Source organism: Canis lupus, chromosome 8 (genome assembly GCF_011100685.1).
Source record: "Canis lupus familiaris isolate Mischka breed German Shepherd chromosome 8, alternate assembly UU_Cfam_GSD_1.0, whole genome shotgun sequence".
Lineage (NCBI taxonomy): Eukaryota > Metazoa > Chordata > Mammalia > Carnivora > Canidae > Canis > Canis lupus.
In genome coordinates, this window is record NC_049229.1 from 14,639,400 (window position 1) to 14,654,443 (window position 15,044).

The window sequence follows — 15,044 nt, forward strand, 5'->3', positions numbered from 1 at the left end:
GAGCCCTATGTTGGCTGTAGAGATTACTTAAAAATAAATAAGGAGGACCTGAGTGGCTCAGTTAAGCATCTGACTTGGGCTCAGGTCATGATCTCAGGGTCCTGGGATTGAGCCCTGAGTCTAGCCCTGAGTCAGGCTCCATGCTTGGTGGGGAGTCTGCTTTTCCCTTTCTCTCTTCCACTCCCCCTGCTTGTGCGCGCTCTTCTCTCTCTCTCTCTCAAATAAATAAAATCTTTTTTAAAAAAAATAGATAAATAAAAAATAAAACTGTTCCAAAAAAGTCTCTTAAAAATGAAATCTGAGAAAATTTAAAACTAGTTTAATACTGAAAAATAACAATGATAAGCCACTGAATGAAAACATTCATGATTTTTTTTGAAATATGTATTTTTGAACAGGCATATCTATGAGAAAATAAAAATATCCATTTTTTCAAAACAAAGAAAATTTGGTGAGAGTGTTATTGTTTTACTTTTTTTTTTTAAATCTCTGTAATATTTGGCTTAATAGAAGGTAGCTCACGGGGGGCCTGAGTGACTCAGTCAGTTGAGCACATGACTCTGATTTCAGCTCAGGTTATGATCTCAGAGTCATGAGATCAAGTCCCGAGTCAGGTTCCACATTGTGTGGAGTCTACTTGTCCCTCTCTCTCTAGCTCCTTGCTCCTCCCCTGCTCCTATATGCCCCTGCTCTCTCAGTCTCTCACTCTCAAAAAAAAAAAAAAAAAAGAGAAGATAGCTGGATATTTACTCATGATGCCATATATTCTTCTTTTTTTAAAAGAAGATTTTTAAAAAGACTTTTTTCATCCATTTGACAAAGAGAGAGAGCCAGCACAAGCAGGGGGAAACAGCAGACAGGGAGAGGGAGAAGCAGGCTCCCTGCTGAGCAGGAAGCCCAATGCAGGGCTGAATCCCAGGACCCTGGGATCATAACCTGAGTTGAAGGCATCTGCCACTGAGCCACCTGGCACTGAGCCATCAGGTGTTCTGATATCTTATATTCCTTTCATTGAAGTATGTTAAGAAAAATGTGGTCCCGGGCAGCCCCAGTGGCTCAGGGGTTTAGCGCCGCCCCTTTAGCCCAGGGTGTGATCCTGGAGAACTGGAATCGAGTCCCACGTCAGGCTCCCTGCATGGAGCCTGCTTCTCCCTCTGCCGGTGTCTCTGCCACTCTTTCTCTCTCTGTGTGTTCCTATCAAGAAAAAAGTGGCCTCATATGGAAATTGGAAAAGGGGAATTTAAATTTATTTGTTTGTTTGTTTGTTTGGTTATTTGAGAGCGCACAAGCAGGGGGAGGAGCAAAATGAGAGACAGAAGCAAACTCCTCACTGAGCAGAGAGCCTGATGCTGGTCTCAATCCCAGGATCCTGGTATCAGGACCCAAGCTGAAGGCAGATGCTTAATTGACTGAGCCACCCTGGCACCCTGGGAAAGGGGGATATTTTAGTAGCTTTTTCAGATAATTGTCAACAATACACTAAAAATAAACTAAAATCAACATGTGGTAGTTTTTTTTAAAGATTAGTTGCAATGTGGATCATGGAGACATTTCAATAAACTTTTTATATTCTTTACATTGAAAGGATGCACTTTAAATGCATCTTCTACCCAGACGTAATTTTGTAATATTATGCAATTGTTATTTGGAATTGTTCAGAGTTATACAGATACTCCAAATGTCAATACAATTAATTAAGCAATACAAATATATACTTTTAAGATTGTAGTTGTTTATTCATGAGAGACACAGAGAGAGAGAATGGCAGAGACACAGGCAGAGGGAGAAGCAGGCTCCATGCAGGGAGAGATGCGGGACTCGATACTGGGACTCCAAGATCATTCCCTGGGCCGAAGGGGGGCGCTCAACTGCTCAGTCACTCAAGTGTCCCGCAATACAAATATTTTTAAAAATCACATACATCAGGGATGCCTGGGTGGCTCAGTAGTTAAGCGTCAGTCTTTGGCTCAGGTCGTGATCCCAGGGTCCTGGGATCGAGTCCTGCACCGGGATCTCCTCAGGGAGCCTGTTTCTCCCTTTGCCTATGTCTCTGCCTCTCTCTGTGTGTCTCTCATGAATAAATAAATAAATCTTTTTTAAAAATCACATACATCAGAAAATCCTTTAAGTATTGGGTGTTGGGCAGCCCAGGTGGCTCACCGGTTTAGCGCTGCCTTCAGCCCAGGGCGTGATCCTGGGATCCCAGGATCGAGTCCCATCTCAGGCTCTCCGCATGGCGCCTGCTTCTCCCTCTGCCTGTGTCTCTGCCTCTTTCTCTCTGTCTCTAATTAATAAACAAACAAATAAATAAATAAAATCTAAAAAAAAAGTATTGGGTGTTATGTTCACCATGGTGGATAAAAGTTTTCCAAATTCCATATTTTTTTCTGGAAGCTTGAATTTTATCCTTGAAATCAAACAATGTCAACTGTTTTAGGAAACAGGCTCATTTTACTTATCTGCTTTGTGAAAATATTTTCCAAATATCCATCTCTGAATAACTTCAGCTTGTCAGTTAGTTCATTCTAGTCAAAATGTCAGTCCTTGAATCACATTGCTAGGTCAGAGCACAACTCAACTGCACAGGTGTTTTTCCTGAAGGTCACCATTGCACTTCAGTTTGCAGCACTGTGCTTTATGCTACTTCCCACTTTGTCAAGAAAATGTTTAAAAGTACTCAGTACTTGGGATTTCATAAATAATATTTTTTGCTGCTTCATCAAGGATGTTTGTAAGTGAAATTCACAGTGAAGAATACAATGAATATTAGTAAACTTTGGTGCCACTGTCTTTTTTTTTTTTTTAAGATTTGATTCATTCATGAGAGACACAGAGAAAGAGGCAGAGATATAGGCAGAGGAAAAGCAGACTTCTTGCAGGGAGCCTGATGCGGGTCTCAATCCCAGGACCCTGGGATCACAACTGGAGCCAAAGACAGAGGCTCAACCACAGTACCCCTGGTGTCACTGTCTTCATGCTCTTATATCAAGCATTTTGACCATAGCTGCTTTTATCCACCAGTTCTGTAGTTGATGTATTTTATACTTTCATTCTGTTGTAATTTCATAGATTATGATTTAATTTTCAGAGAAAACAGGCAACATTCACACATAAGTCAAGAAGCATTAGAAGAAGTATTATAGTGGCTCAGGTCATGATCTCAGGGTTGTGAGATGGAGCTCTGTGCTGGGCCTGGAGACTGCATAAGATTCTTTCTCTTCTCCCTCTGCACCTGCTGTCAACCGCAGGACTAAAAAATTAAAGAGAAAGGAGATAAGTAAACTATATCCTATATCTTGTCTCTCATTTAATCCATTACTAAGTTTTGTTGATTTTACCTCCCAGCTCTCTCAAAGTAGTCCATTTCTTTTCATCACACAGCCTCTGCCCTAAGTCACTATTACCTTACCTTGACATCTGATTGACTTATTCCCTTCCCTTTTTCCTATCCAATACATTTTCCACTAAACAACCAGTGATCTTTTTAAGATCTGATCTTAAAATTAATGTAATCTTAACATGAATCTAATCTTATCATCTCATTCTACAAACTTCCCAACGGCAACTCCCTGCATTTAGGATTTCAAAACACTCCTTTACCATCATCTACCCAGCCTTGTGAAGTATGGCTTTTGCCTATATTACCAACCTCACCTCAGACCCTTTTCAACCTTGAACACTAATGACCATCCATCCACAGTGATTTCTTAATTCCATAAACATGAACACGCTAAGCACTTTGCTACGTCAAGAACTTTACATATGCTATTCCTTCAGCTTATAATATTCCTTCTTTCCCTTCTATCTGGGCTAACCCCTACCCACTTCTTAAGTCTTACCAGACATATTACTTCTTTAGAGAGGCCTTACCTGATATTCACTCCTCATCTTACTCAGGTCTCCATGCTATATACTCTCATAATACCAACAGAAAGCACATCTCAATTTGTATGGTTAATTTTTAATATTTATCCCTCCACTTTTCTGTAAGCTCTATGCAAGCATAGGCTGTGTCTGTTTTGTTTACCAATCTCTTAAACTAGCATACTACCTGACATACTATATACATTAGTTAATATATAAATGAATATGAGGGAGGACTTCTAAGAACAGATAAGAAATTACAATGGGATATTTTAAAATATTCATTGCTTCCATTAAAAAAGGCATGTTTTAAAGAAAAAATTAGCTATTTTAGTCTGAACACTTTCAGCTATAAGTAGTAAACAAAATTAAGCAAAGCAGCATCAGTAAAAAGAGGAACTTATTGGTTCATATAACTGAAAGTCTAATGATTAACATTGAACACATTTGGATCCAGGTGCTTACATTATATCAGCAGGAATCTTTCTATTTCAGCATTGCTTGTCCTCTGCATTGGTTCCAATCCCTGCTGCCCTGTTCCAGGGACATATGGAAGGAGAAATGACCCTAATAAACTTAAGCTCACAGGCTTAATAGAACTTTTAATTTCATAGGACAAAACTCCTTCCTGATAGCTCCAACAAGAGTTCTGGCAATGCCCATCATGGCCTGGGTTGGTCTACATGTCCATCTCTGAGCTAGAAAAATATAATATTCTGATTGGTCACCTGAGCCATGTGGGCTGAATAGAGCAGAGGGGGTTCTTTTTTTTAAATTAATTAATTTATTAGACAGAGAGCACAAGTAGGGAGAGCAGCAGAGAGAGAGAGAGAGAGAGAGAGAGAGAGAGAAGCAGACTCCCCACTGAGCAGGGAGCCTGACTCAAAGCTCAAAGATCCTGGGATCATGACCTGAGCTGAAGGCAGACATTTAACCAACTGAGCCCCCCAGGTGCCCCACAGAGGGGTTTCTTGAAGGTTCTTTGAAGCTATTGCTTCAGAAAGGGGATGGATAGTGGGAAGGCCAAAACAAAAGATACCCACTTTATACAGAAAAATTATCTTTAGAGGAACAATGCAGATTAAAAATAAAACTGTATAAAATATTTACCCTTGAGAAAAATCTTAGAGACAAAATTTCTCTACTTAAAAAAACATTAGATATTGCCTACAGAAAAGAACATGATAATTTGAGCGATGAGACAGTGGAATAATAATAATAGCCTAAATACGCTAACAAAAATGTCATAAAATTATACTTGAACTAATCCCAGAATTAATTTCTGCAAATAGAGAATTGATAAAGAATGGATCCTATACCAGTGAATAGGCTAATTAATTCAAGCATCTTTAGGTGGTTTCAATCTTAAGCAGTTGAAATCATGGTATCATATAATCGGTATAATCATAATTTGGTCTCAGCTAGCAGTCAGTGTAGGTCCCTAAAGGCCCTTTAGTTTGAATGATTAAAATGTTTACCCTGATTTGAGTACTAGTTATTAGTTGTAGCCTCTGGTATTCTGCCTTTGTTTTTCCAGCTACCAGCATCTGGCCTGGGTCAATCCCTACAGTTTTGTGGATTGTACATTGATGTCTCAGCTCCACCATGTGGTGACAACTGGAATTAAGTTTGCCTCCCCTTGGAGGCAGGATCTACTGATTAAAAAAACCAATAAACACAGGGAACACGTGAATCAGAGTGGGTTTTTTTTTTTAAAGGACTTCTAGCTGTATCTGTACATCTACTTTATTCAGACAAGGATAAAATTTAAAAGTATACAAATGGAAATTTTAATGTTTTTCTTCTGGTCCCCCAGGATATACTTCCTGGATACACACGCCCTACTTTGGAGACTGGTGTCCTAGAGAAATCCTCATGCATAAAGTCCAAAAGTTCCATACAGCAATATTCATTTAGGCAACTGTTTTTTAAGAACAAAAAATTCTGACGCAATGTAAACATCCATTAACAGGTAAATGATAAATTTTAAAATATTCATCCAATGGAATAGTGTAGTCGATGGAATACCTTATAGTAGGTTAAAATAACTGGATTAGAGCTACCCATATCACAGTGGATAAATCTCACAATATTGATGAGTAAAAATGAAGTTGTAGGACGACTATGTGTAGTGTACATTACTTTAAAATTGGAGCACTTTAGAACATGTTAAATAATCCTACAACGGATTATAGATACATGCATATACAAAAATAGTGTGTACACGTGGATCATAAATCACCAATGTTAGGATAATGGCTTTTTTGGAAAGGGAAGGGGAGAATTGTAATTGAGGAGGGGTCTGGAGTAAGTCTGGTAAAATATAAGATTTGAGAAAGCTTAAAGATGGGTACTGTGTTATATATATAATAGTCTGAATAACTTACTATGTGTTTAAATTATAATACAATATTAAAATATTCAATAAAACAATTTTAAAGATTTTATTTATGTATTTGAGAGAGACAGAGAAAGAGTGCAAGCTGGGGGAAGACAGAGGGACAAGCAAAGTCCGTGCTAAGTGCGGAGCCTGACACAGGGCTTGATTTCACCACCTTGAGATCATGACTTGAGCCGAAATCAAGAGTCAAATGCTTAGCCGACTGAACAACCCAGGCACCCCACAATAGAAATATTTTTTAAAAAGCTACCCCAAAGAAGATATGGGAGAAAAACTAAAAAGATAATGCCAAAATTATTTTATATCTACTCTATACCATAGCAAAACCAATAGGAGTGGAGTGGTATAAAATTATATACTTGAATATTAAAATGGCCAAGAATTATGATAGGCATTCCATTGGAGGGAATGAGCTGAGAGGTAAAATCTTCAAAAAAACGGGGGAGGGGAGGTGTGACCTTGAGGGTTATGCAGATGATAGCCACAAGCAGAGATGTTGTGTGGTATCCTGATGTTTAGGGAGGAGAGAGGAAGGATCGTATTGAAGGAACAAGGAGGACAACAAGCATACCTACTCCATGACAAGGCTCAGTGGGAGCAAGGGTGCAAAGGAAGTAGGTCCTAGGGGAGAGCCTTGTTTCCTTTAGAACAAGAAAGTTAAGGGTCTGTTCAGAGAAGAGGTGAAGATATAGTGGATTTTGCTCATGGCAATAAATAAGTATGAAAGATTAATGAAAAGTAAGACTTAGAAGGTACCTAATGATTGTGTAAGTCCCATGAAAAAGGTAAATTGTTACCTAAATGTAAAATATCATTACTACGTCTTTAACTGCCTCAATCGAGGAAACTTGATTCTACTTTCCTAGTTTTCTTTACATAATTTGTATTTTCCAAATGGACAATATTCTTGTCCACTCTTAGTAATTTTTGTTTCTCATGGTTCCTCTTATATTCCCTACATATCTCTTCTAAAATCTGTTTGAGGAGTGGGGAGAGAAACTCTTCTTTTAAGCAAAACCCCACCATGTAACTCTAACTGCATAATATCCTATTATTCTGTCTGCAATAGACACAAGTATAATAATGACAGGAACTTAAGAGCTGGAGGAAACCCTAAAGATAATATAATGCAAATTTCTCATTTTACAACTGGCCAGAGATTGTGTAGTTTGCCAAATTTAATTGGTTGGTGACTAGCAGAAACCAGCACTAGAATCTATATGCTTCCTCTCCAACTTCTGTTTTTCTTTGAACAGCAGAAACAGAAAGCACCTGCTAGAGGGGCACTGTTCCTTGATGGTCAAATGCAGGTTCTGATGTCAGACTCTGCAAGTTCAAATTGTAAATCTGCTACTTAATAACTGTGTGACTTTGACCACGTAATCTAACTGCTCTGTGTGCCTCAATTCCTTCCTCTACAAAATGGAAGGCATAATTGTATCTCCTTCATACAGTTATTACAATGATTAAATGAATTAATGCACGGGAAGAGTGACCAGAAATCTAAACTATTGTTTCATTTAACACATGCTCTCCTAGCTGCTGATATAACAGATTAACAGAGGCCAGGGATTTTTTAAAAAAGATTTTTTAAACGTAGTACCTCAGGCAGCCCTGGTGGCTCAGTGGTTTAGCGCCGCCTTCAATCCAGGGCATGATTCTGGAGACCTGGGATCGAGTCCCACATCAGGCTCCCTGCATGGAGCCTGCTTCTCCCTCTGCGTGTCTCTCTCTCTCTCTCTCTCTCTCTCTCTCTCTGTGTGTGTGTGTGTGTGTGTGTGTGTCTCATGAATAAATAAAATATTTTAAAAAATTCTTAAAAAAATAAAAGTAACATCTACACCTGACATGGGGCTCAAACTCCAACCCCCAAATCAAGAGTTGCCTGCTCTACCTTCTCAGCCACTCAGGTACCCCAACAGAGGCCAGAGATTTTATCCACAACTGTTTGTGTTTGGTCTGGAGTTTAAGAAACCAAACGCAGCCCGGGTGGCTCACCGGTTTAGCGCCCCCTTCAGCCCAGGGTGTGATCCCGGAGACCTGGAATCCAGTCCCACATCAGGCTCCCTGCATGGAGCCTGCTTCTCCCTCTGCCTGTGTCTCTGCCTCTCTCTCTCTCTCTCTCTCTCTCTCTCTCTCTCTCTCTCTCTCTATGAATAAATAAATAAAATCTTAAAAAAAAGAAAAAAAGAAACCAAACCACCACCACCAAAAAAGAAAAAAACCAAACCCAAAAAACCATACACCTGAGAAAATGTTTATAAATCTAGATAGCTCATATAGAGACCTAAATATCTAGTATCTCTCAAAAATTGGAAGGTCCAACATCTAAGCCAGAATTTTTATATAATAATTGGCTGGAGCTGGGATCCCTGGGTGGCGCAGCGGTTTGGCGCCTGCCTTTGGCCCAGGGCGCGATCCTTGAGACCCGGGATCGAGTCCCACGTCGGGCTCCCGGTGCATGGAGCCTGCTTCTCCCTCTGCCTGTGTCTCTGCGCCTCTCTCTCTCTCTCTCTCTCTCTCTGTGGCTATCATAAATAAAAATAAAAAAAAAATTAAAAAAAAATTTAAAAAAATAATTGGCTGGAGCTAAAACAGTTGCCCCCTTTAATCCGCACCACTCACATAATGTATATCCATGTGCTCGCACCGTTCCAGTTTCCATCTTTGAACTTTACCTGACTTTAATGTATGTTTCTGAAATTGTATCCCAGACTAAGACTGTCTCTGCTTTCAAGGTACTCACCATCTAATTGGTGGGGCGCATCAGCCAAAAAATTCACAATACAGTGTGATAGAAAACAAATATAAAGGACAAAGTACAGCAGCAGTCTGAAAAAACATGAGTGCATACTGAATGGTGGAGGTACTGGTTTGGTAATGCATGTTGTCAAGAAAATGCCTTTGAAAAAAAAGAGATGGGAGAGGATTGCAGAGAGAGAATAGGATGTGCAAAGACATTGGAATGGGTGGGGAACTGTGTGTTTAGCAACTGAAGAGTTCAGTTTTGGAGAATCTAGTAAGAAGGAGAGAAGTAGGCTGACACTAGATGATAAAAGCCCCTTAATTTGGATTTTACCCTACAGAAATTGGTAGAATTTGAAATGGTTTGTCATTAAATTCTCAATCTAACTTTAATGCAGTTATGCCTGGATACCCTTACCATTCTCCTTCAAATGTCTTTGGACTTCGTTGGAGAAATAAATGCTGTACAATTCACAATATTCTATGAAATATTTCAATAGCAAATTACCACTTCAAGAAGCAGCTCTGTCTTCTAAAGAGTGGCTAAAATACAATTTTTTGATTTGCCTGCAAATTAAGTTTCCTTATCTGTAAAATGGGGATAATAATAGTACCTACCTCGGAGAGATTAAACCTATGGAGAATTAAACTCATTATGACTCATGTAAAGAACTCATCAGGGCACCTAATACAGGGTAAAAGTAGTCAGTTAATAGGAGTTATTATGATTATGGATTATGATATTTATTGAGACTTCCTTGTCTATTTTACCATCATTGAGAAAAGCTAACATTTCATTGAGTCAAATGTGTATTTTTCATCGAAAATTTAAGTAAAATCAAGCCTAGTGGCATCTTCAGGCTGTATGTAGTAAAAAAATGAATGCAAAAAATACTTGATGAAAATGGCAAGATAAAACTTCCTCCCTTTCTATATTGTTGATTGCAAGTGTTTCAAGAACGGTTTAAAGATTTTTGTGCAACATAAAAAGTACAAGTCATCGTCTGCACTTATTAATTAAAAAGCTTATTAACGATAATAAAGGTGCTTAGGTGGAAGTTTCTCCAGTTCCTCCAGGCTCAAAGAAAGGAAGAAAACCCTCAGGCAAAAGACCTTCTCACATCTGACAGTAACATCTTGGATGGCACTGGAGCTTGGACAATCATTTGGCGGGAAAAGAATAAATACGGTCCAAATTCACACAATCTGTTTCTGTTTAGTTTATAAACTGCGAGCGAGTCTGTCAGGTTTTGTGCCTTGTGGGACTTGAAGTCCACAAGCAAGAAGTGAACAGGGTTGCTGAAGCTTGGAAGGCGGCAGCCCCTGCAGGGCTGAGCAGTAAGGACTACGACTCCCGACACACATTGCAAGGCCGCGCCGTAATTACGGGCAACCAACCATCCCGGAGCAGGGGAAGCCCCACCCCCCCGGCTCGGAGGACTGCCTCCACCAATGGCAGAGCTCCCAGCTCAGAGCCTGCGGGTTAGGTTGTGAGGCACGGGCCGGGGGCGGGGAGGAGCTGAGGGGGTTCAGAACGCGCTCGGCCGCTGGGTGGGTCGGGGCGTTCGGCGCGCCCTTCATTGAAGCGGCGGTGGCTGGGCTGGGCGCCGGGAGTGGGAAGCGACGGCGCGGCTGGAAAATGCCAGTCCATTCCCGAGGGGATAAGAAGGAGACGAACCATCACGATGAGATGGAGGTGGACTACGCCGAAAACGAGGGGAGCAGCTCAGAGGACGAGGACACGGAAAGCTCGTCGGTCTCCGAGGATGGAGATAGCTCAGGTGTGCAAGCCAGCGGGGCCGGGAGCCGGAGTCCTCGCGCGGGGCGCACGACAGGCCGCTCTCCGCACGCCGGGCAGCTGCGTCCTGCTGGGAGTGCGGGGCGGGGAGAGAGGGAAGGGGCGGAGACTGGCTCCCGGCCCTCGGCAGCACCCGGACTCGTCGTGGGGCGCTGCCTGGCTCCAGGCGGGTCCCTGCCGGCGGGGCGGGACCGGGCGCGGGCCTGGGCTCGCCCAGCTCCGAGACGCTGCGCCGCCTTGCTCGCCGTGGGACCCGCCCAGGGGACCTCCGGGCAGTGCCCGGGACTGGACCAAAGCGGGAAATGCCCCGCAGCTTGTTTGGAAGACCTTGGAAATGCCTCTTGGCCCCAGACCACCGACTTCTTTCCTTTTTCTTTTCTTTTCTTTTTTTTAATCTTTCCAACCCTTCTCAACATGGGTGGGTTGTCAGGGCCGAGATTAGTTAGATTTGTGCTGGCTCTTGCTGGTTTAGAATTTGTTAATCGCAGTTTCCAAGCCTGTCAGTCAATACTTGACATTAGCACTCTTGCGGGGGCTGGAGCTGTCCCATTTACAGCATCTGTCTGAACTTTGCAAGACTAGAGGAGAGCCCACGTCAGGGGTGGTTTTGGGTCTTCATATATGCTTATAAATTGGCCGATTTGGAGCAGCTCTGAAATTTTCCAAATCTTTATTCCTGCGACCTTTTCTGATTTCGGGCTGCTTCAGGTTTTTTGGGTCGGAGGGCAGATTAATATCAAGGTCAATTTTGCAAACTTTTAGGATGGTTATTAAAAAAAGAAATGGGATATGTGATTGCCTGTATTATTTTTCTTCTTTCCATTTGACGAGGATGAAACTTTAATTTGTCCTGGCCTGATTTTGGCCGTGTAAAGCGAGGATTTGATGATGGTCAGTTATTGCCCTGACACCCTCTTTTTTTCAGGTTTCTCTTTCAAAGGTCTCCATGAAAGGATGTAATTTCAATCAATAAATTAGCCATCTCCAAATAGGCATTTATGAGTGATTTCCTTGAGCTGCATTGGGCACCACTCAGTATGAGGTATAAATAAATGGTTATGATCTGATCTCAATTAAACAGCTGTCATAAATCAGTACTTGAGTAAACTGCCAGATGAATACTTACCTGTAAACAATGCTTTAGGATTTCAGAGGCAGAGGAAATCTTTTCAGAATAGGGTGGCCAGCAAAGGCTAGTTGAAAACGTGGGCTTACTTTAATTATCTTGGAGAATGGATAGAATTTGGATGGTATAAATTCGGGTGGTATGTTGGATTGGGAGGAATGTAAGAAAAAGTGCAAAGGCTAGAGCTTAAGGCTTAAAAAAGTGAGAAACCAGTTTTGTTGGAAGAAGGACCTGAACTAGAAAAGGAAAAGAAGATACAAATGTGAAAGATTTCCCAAAAGGCACAAAACAGAATTGATGTATGCAAGTTTAGGAGTGAAGGTAGGAGAAAAAGCCCAGGTACAGGGAAAATGGTAGTAGCATGAATGGAAATAGAAAAGTGAAAAATTTGAGATGAAGATGCAAGATAGAGTATTTCAGACATGTTGTTTATGAGGTGATGGTGGTATATTTACTTCAGAGTGTCAATTGACAGTTGGAAATGTGGCATTGGAACCTGGCTGGGATTAGAAGCATAATTTGGAAGTCATCTGCCTAGCCATCAAAGTAGGTGAGATTTCAAAAGTGAGCAGTACAGAGAAAGAACATCTAGGCTGTACGTAAATACATTTTCTAGATCTGTAGAACACTTGATCTTCAAGTGTTCTTTGTTTTTTTGATGAGAACTAGGATCTCACGAAATGACATCTATTTGTTAAAGTTCTCCCTAATTTTTACGCTGGCTTTTGTAATTTTTCACTGATTTTTATTCTATCCCAATTAATAATGGACAACTTAATTTTGAAGCATGTAATAACAATTTGAATTACAAGTCAATTTTTAAGTGCAAGGACATCACTTAAATTATGCAGTTTTGCTTCTTGTGAAAGCATTTCTTTTCTGCTATATGTCTTTCATGTTAAACTTCCAGTTTTGTTCTTCTCAAACATTGGTACTGAGCAGATCCTAAAGCTACAAAATAAACTCTACTATCCAGAGATATTGGAAAATGAGTCATCTTGAGGGACCAAGTTTTAAATAGCCAAGGAGTAACCTATTAAGAGCCAGAAATAATTTTAATGTTAGGAAAGTTAAATGAACTCTATAGTTACTTGCTGTTTGAAAATAACTGAACATAACTTAATTCTTTCACATAGTTTGACGTTTATTTGCAGATCAAGATGCAGATCATCTTGTGTTTCACTTATCTTGAAGTGCTGAATATATGTGATGTAAAAATAGAAGATATGGAATATAGGAAGAGAGCTGCTGATTAACAGTTGCTTTACTTGAAAAGTTTGCTTGTTTTTCTCTTCATTTTCCTTTTTTTCTCACAATATTTTGGGGAGAGGGAACAATGAGAATCTGAGTAGGAGACTAAGATATCTTGTAAATAGAATGAGATTAGTTTTCTTTTTATGTGACTGGCAAATCAGTCATGTAAGCAGTTCTGAAAGAATTCCAAAAGTGTTTTTGAGCACTATTCTTTAATGGACATAATCATTTTGGTGCTTAAGTTCTGTGGAGTTGATGGAAAATAAGCCCAGAATGGATTAATTACTTCATATAGTATAGCTTGATGTCAGCTCTTTAAAATGATTTAAAAATGAATAAAAATAAGAAGGTCTAGAGATTGCTATAGCTTTAACTGTCATTTGTACTTTAAGCTGAAATCTGTAGTGGAAATTATTTTGGATAAATGTTTATTTTCTCTAAAGGCTTTTTAAAAACATTATTTATTTATTCATGAAAGACATAGAGAAAGACTGGCAGAGACACAGGCAGAGAGAGAAGCAGGCTTCATGCAGGGAGCCCAAAGTCGGGCTCGATCCCAGGAACCTGGGATCATTCCCTGAGCCGAAGGCAGACGCTCAACTGCTGAGCACCCAGGCAACCCTTTTCTCTTAAGGCTTAATATAAGCCTTGCATATCTAACTTCATATTATAGTTTTGTGTGTGTGGTTTTTTTGTTTTGTTTTTTACCATTTGAACTAACATTCAGATAATTTGGAACATAAAATTAATTTCTTCTTTGCTATTTGCCTTTTATTAACAGAAATGGATGATGAAGACTGTGAAAGAAGAAGAATGGAATGTTTAGATGAAATGTCCAATCTAGAAAAACAGTTTACCGATCTCAAGGATCAGTAAGTAGTAATGTCAGAAGGTCATTGTCACTGAATCTCAATCATGTCATGTGTATATTAGCACAAGAGAAATTATATTCACTCTGAACTATTTTCCTTTTTATGAGACTGATCTGAAGGAGGCTTCATCTATAGTTTTTCTGCTGAAGATCTCATTAACTAAGGGTTTTGAGGCAGGTTTTTGGGGAGGTATAATAAGATTATTATATGTATATGGGTAATTAAAATGTTTCTCCTGGGTTGCACCTTTGTTTCTAATCTGCTTCATTTTTTTCTTTAAGTAATTGGATAAAGATAGCATTTTTAAAATCTTAGAAGAAGAGAATATTTCCCCCAAAATAGCATAATGATTATATCAACATTGGATAGTACATACATATTTTCACATTATTTAGTTTGCTTTTTGCAGCAGCTCTGTAAGGTTGGAAGATAGCTTTATCTCCATTTTATCTGTGAGAAAATTGATGTCAGAAGAGTGAAGTGATTTGCCCATAGTTCATCAGAAACTAAGCCAGGTCTTCTGCCTCTAAGTACTATGGTGTCCTTCTACTTTGGAGGCACATTACTTTGGAGGGCACATTACTTTGGAGGAAATATAGTAGAATAGAAAGAGCATAGGCTCTGAACCCAGGCTTTCTTCAGAGGTTAAAAAGGTCTAATAGTAGCTTTTTTATTATTAACTGTGAGGATTGTATGAACAGTATGTGAAATTCTTAGTCTTGGCTGGCACATAGCGGTTGCTTATTAGATACTGTTTTCTACCCCCCTCTTCGTAATACCAGAACTCTAATGAACAGTTACTTACACAAGAATGAGCCGTAGTGGTTTGAGAGAACAGAACAGATGAAGATTAAAAAAAAAAAAAAAAAGAGCTTTTACTTTGGAACTTGCTGGCAAGGTCATGGGGCATAGCTACATATTGGAATTGTAAATGAAAGAAACTTCTGAGAATCTGGACATCCTAATTGATTCAGAAGCTGGCTC

General features: G+C 39.9%; 1 protein-coding gene across 3 annotated transcripts in view; it reads left to right on the forward strand.

Moving 5' to 3' along the window:
- The first annotated feature begins 10,498 nt into the window (after positions 1-10,498).
- BRMS1L (BRMS1 like transcriptional repressor) overlaps positions 10,499-15,044 on the forward strand; it is a 30,581-nt gene continuing 26,035 nt past the window's right edge. The window contains exons 1-2 of one of the 3 annotated variants that reach the window (XM_038544513.1): positions 10,499-10,791; positions 13,970-14,060. In XM_038544513.1, coding sequence (XP_038400441.1) covers positions 10,650-10,791; positions 13,970-14,060 — 233 coding nt within the window. In that variant the 5' untranslated portion in view covers positions 10,499-10,649. Of the gene's footprint in view, positions 10,792-11,744; positions 11,851-13,969; positions 14,061-15,044 lie in introns of those variants that run through there. The other 2 variants (XM_038544514.1, XM_038544515.1) reach the window with 2 other exon arrangements.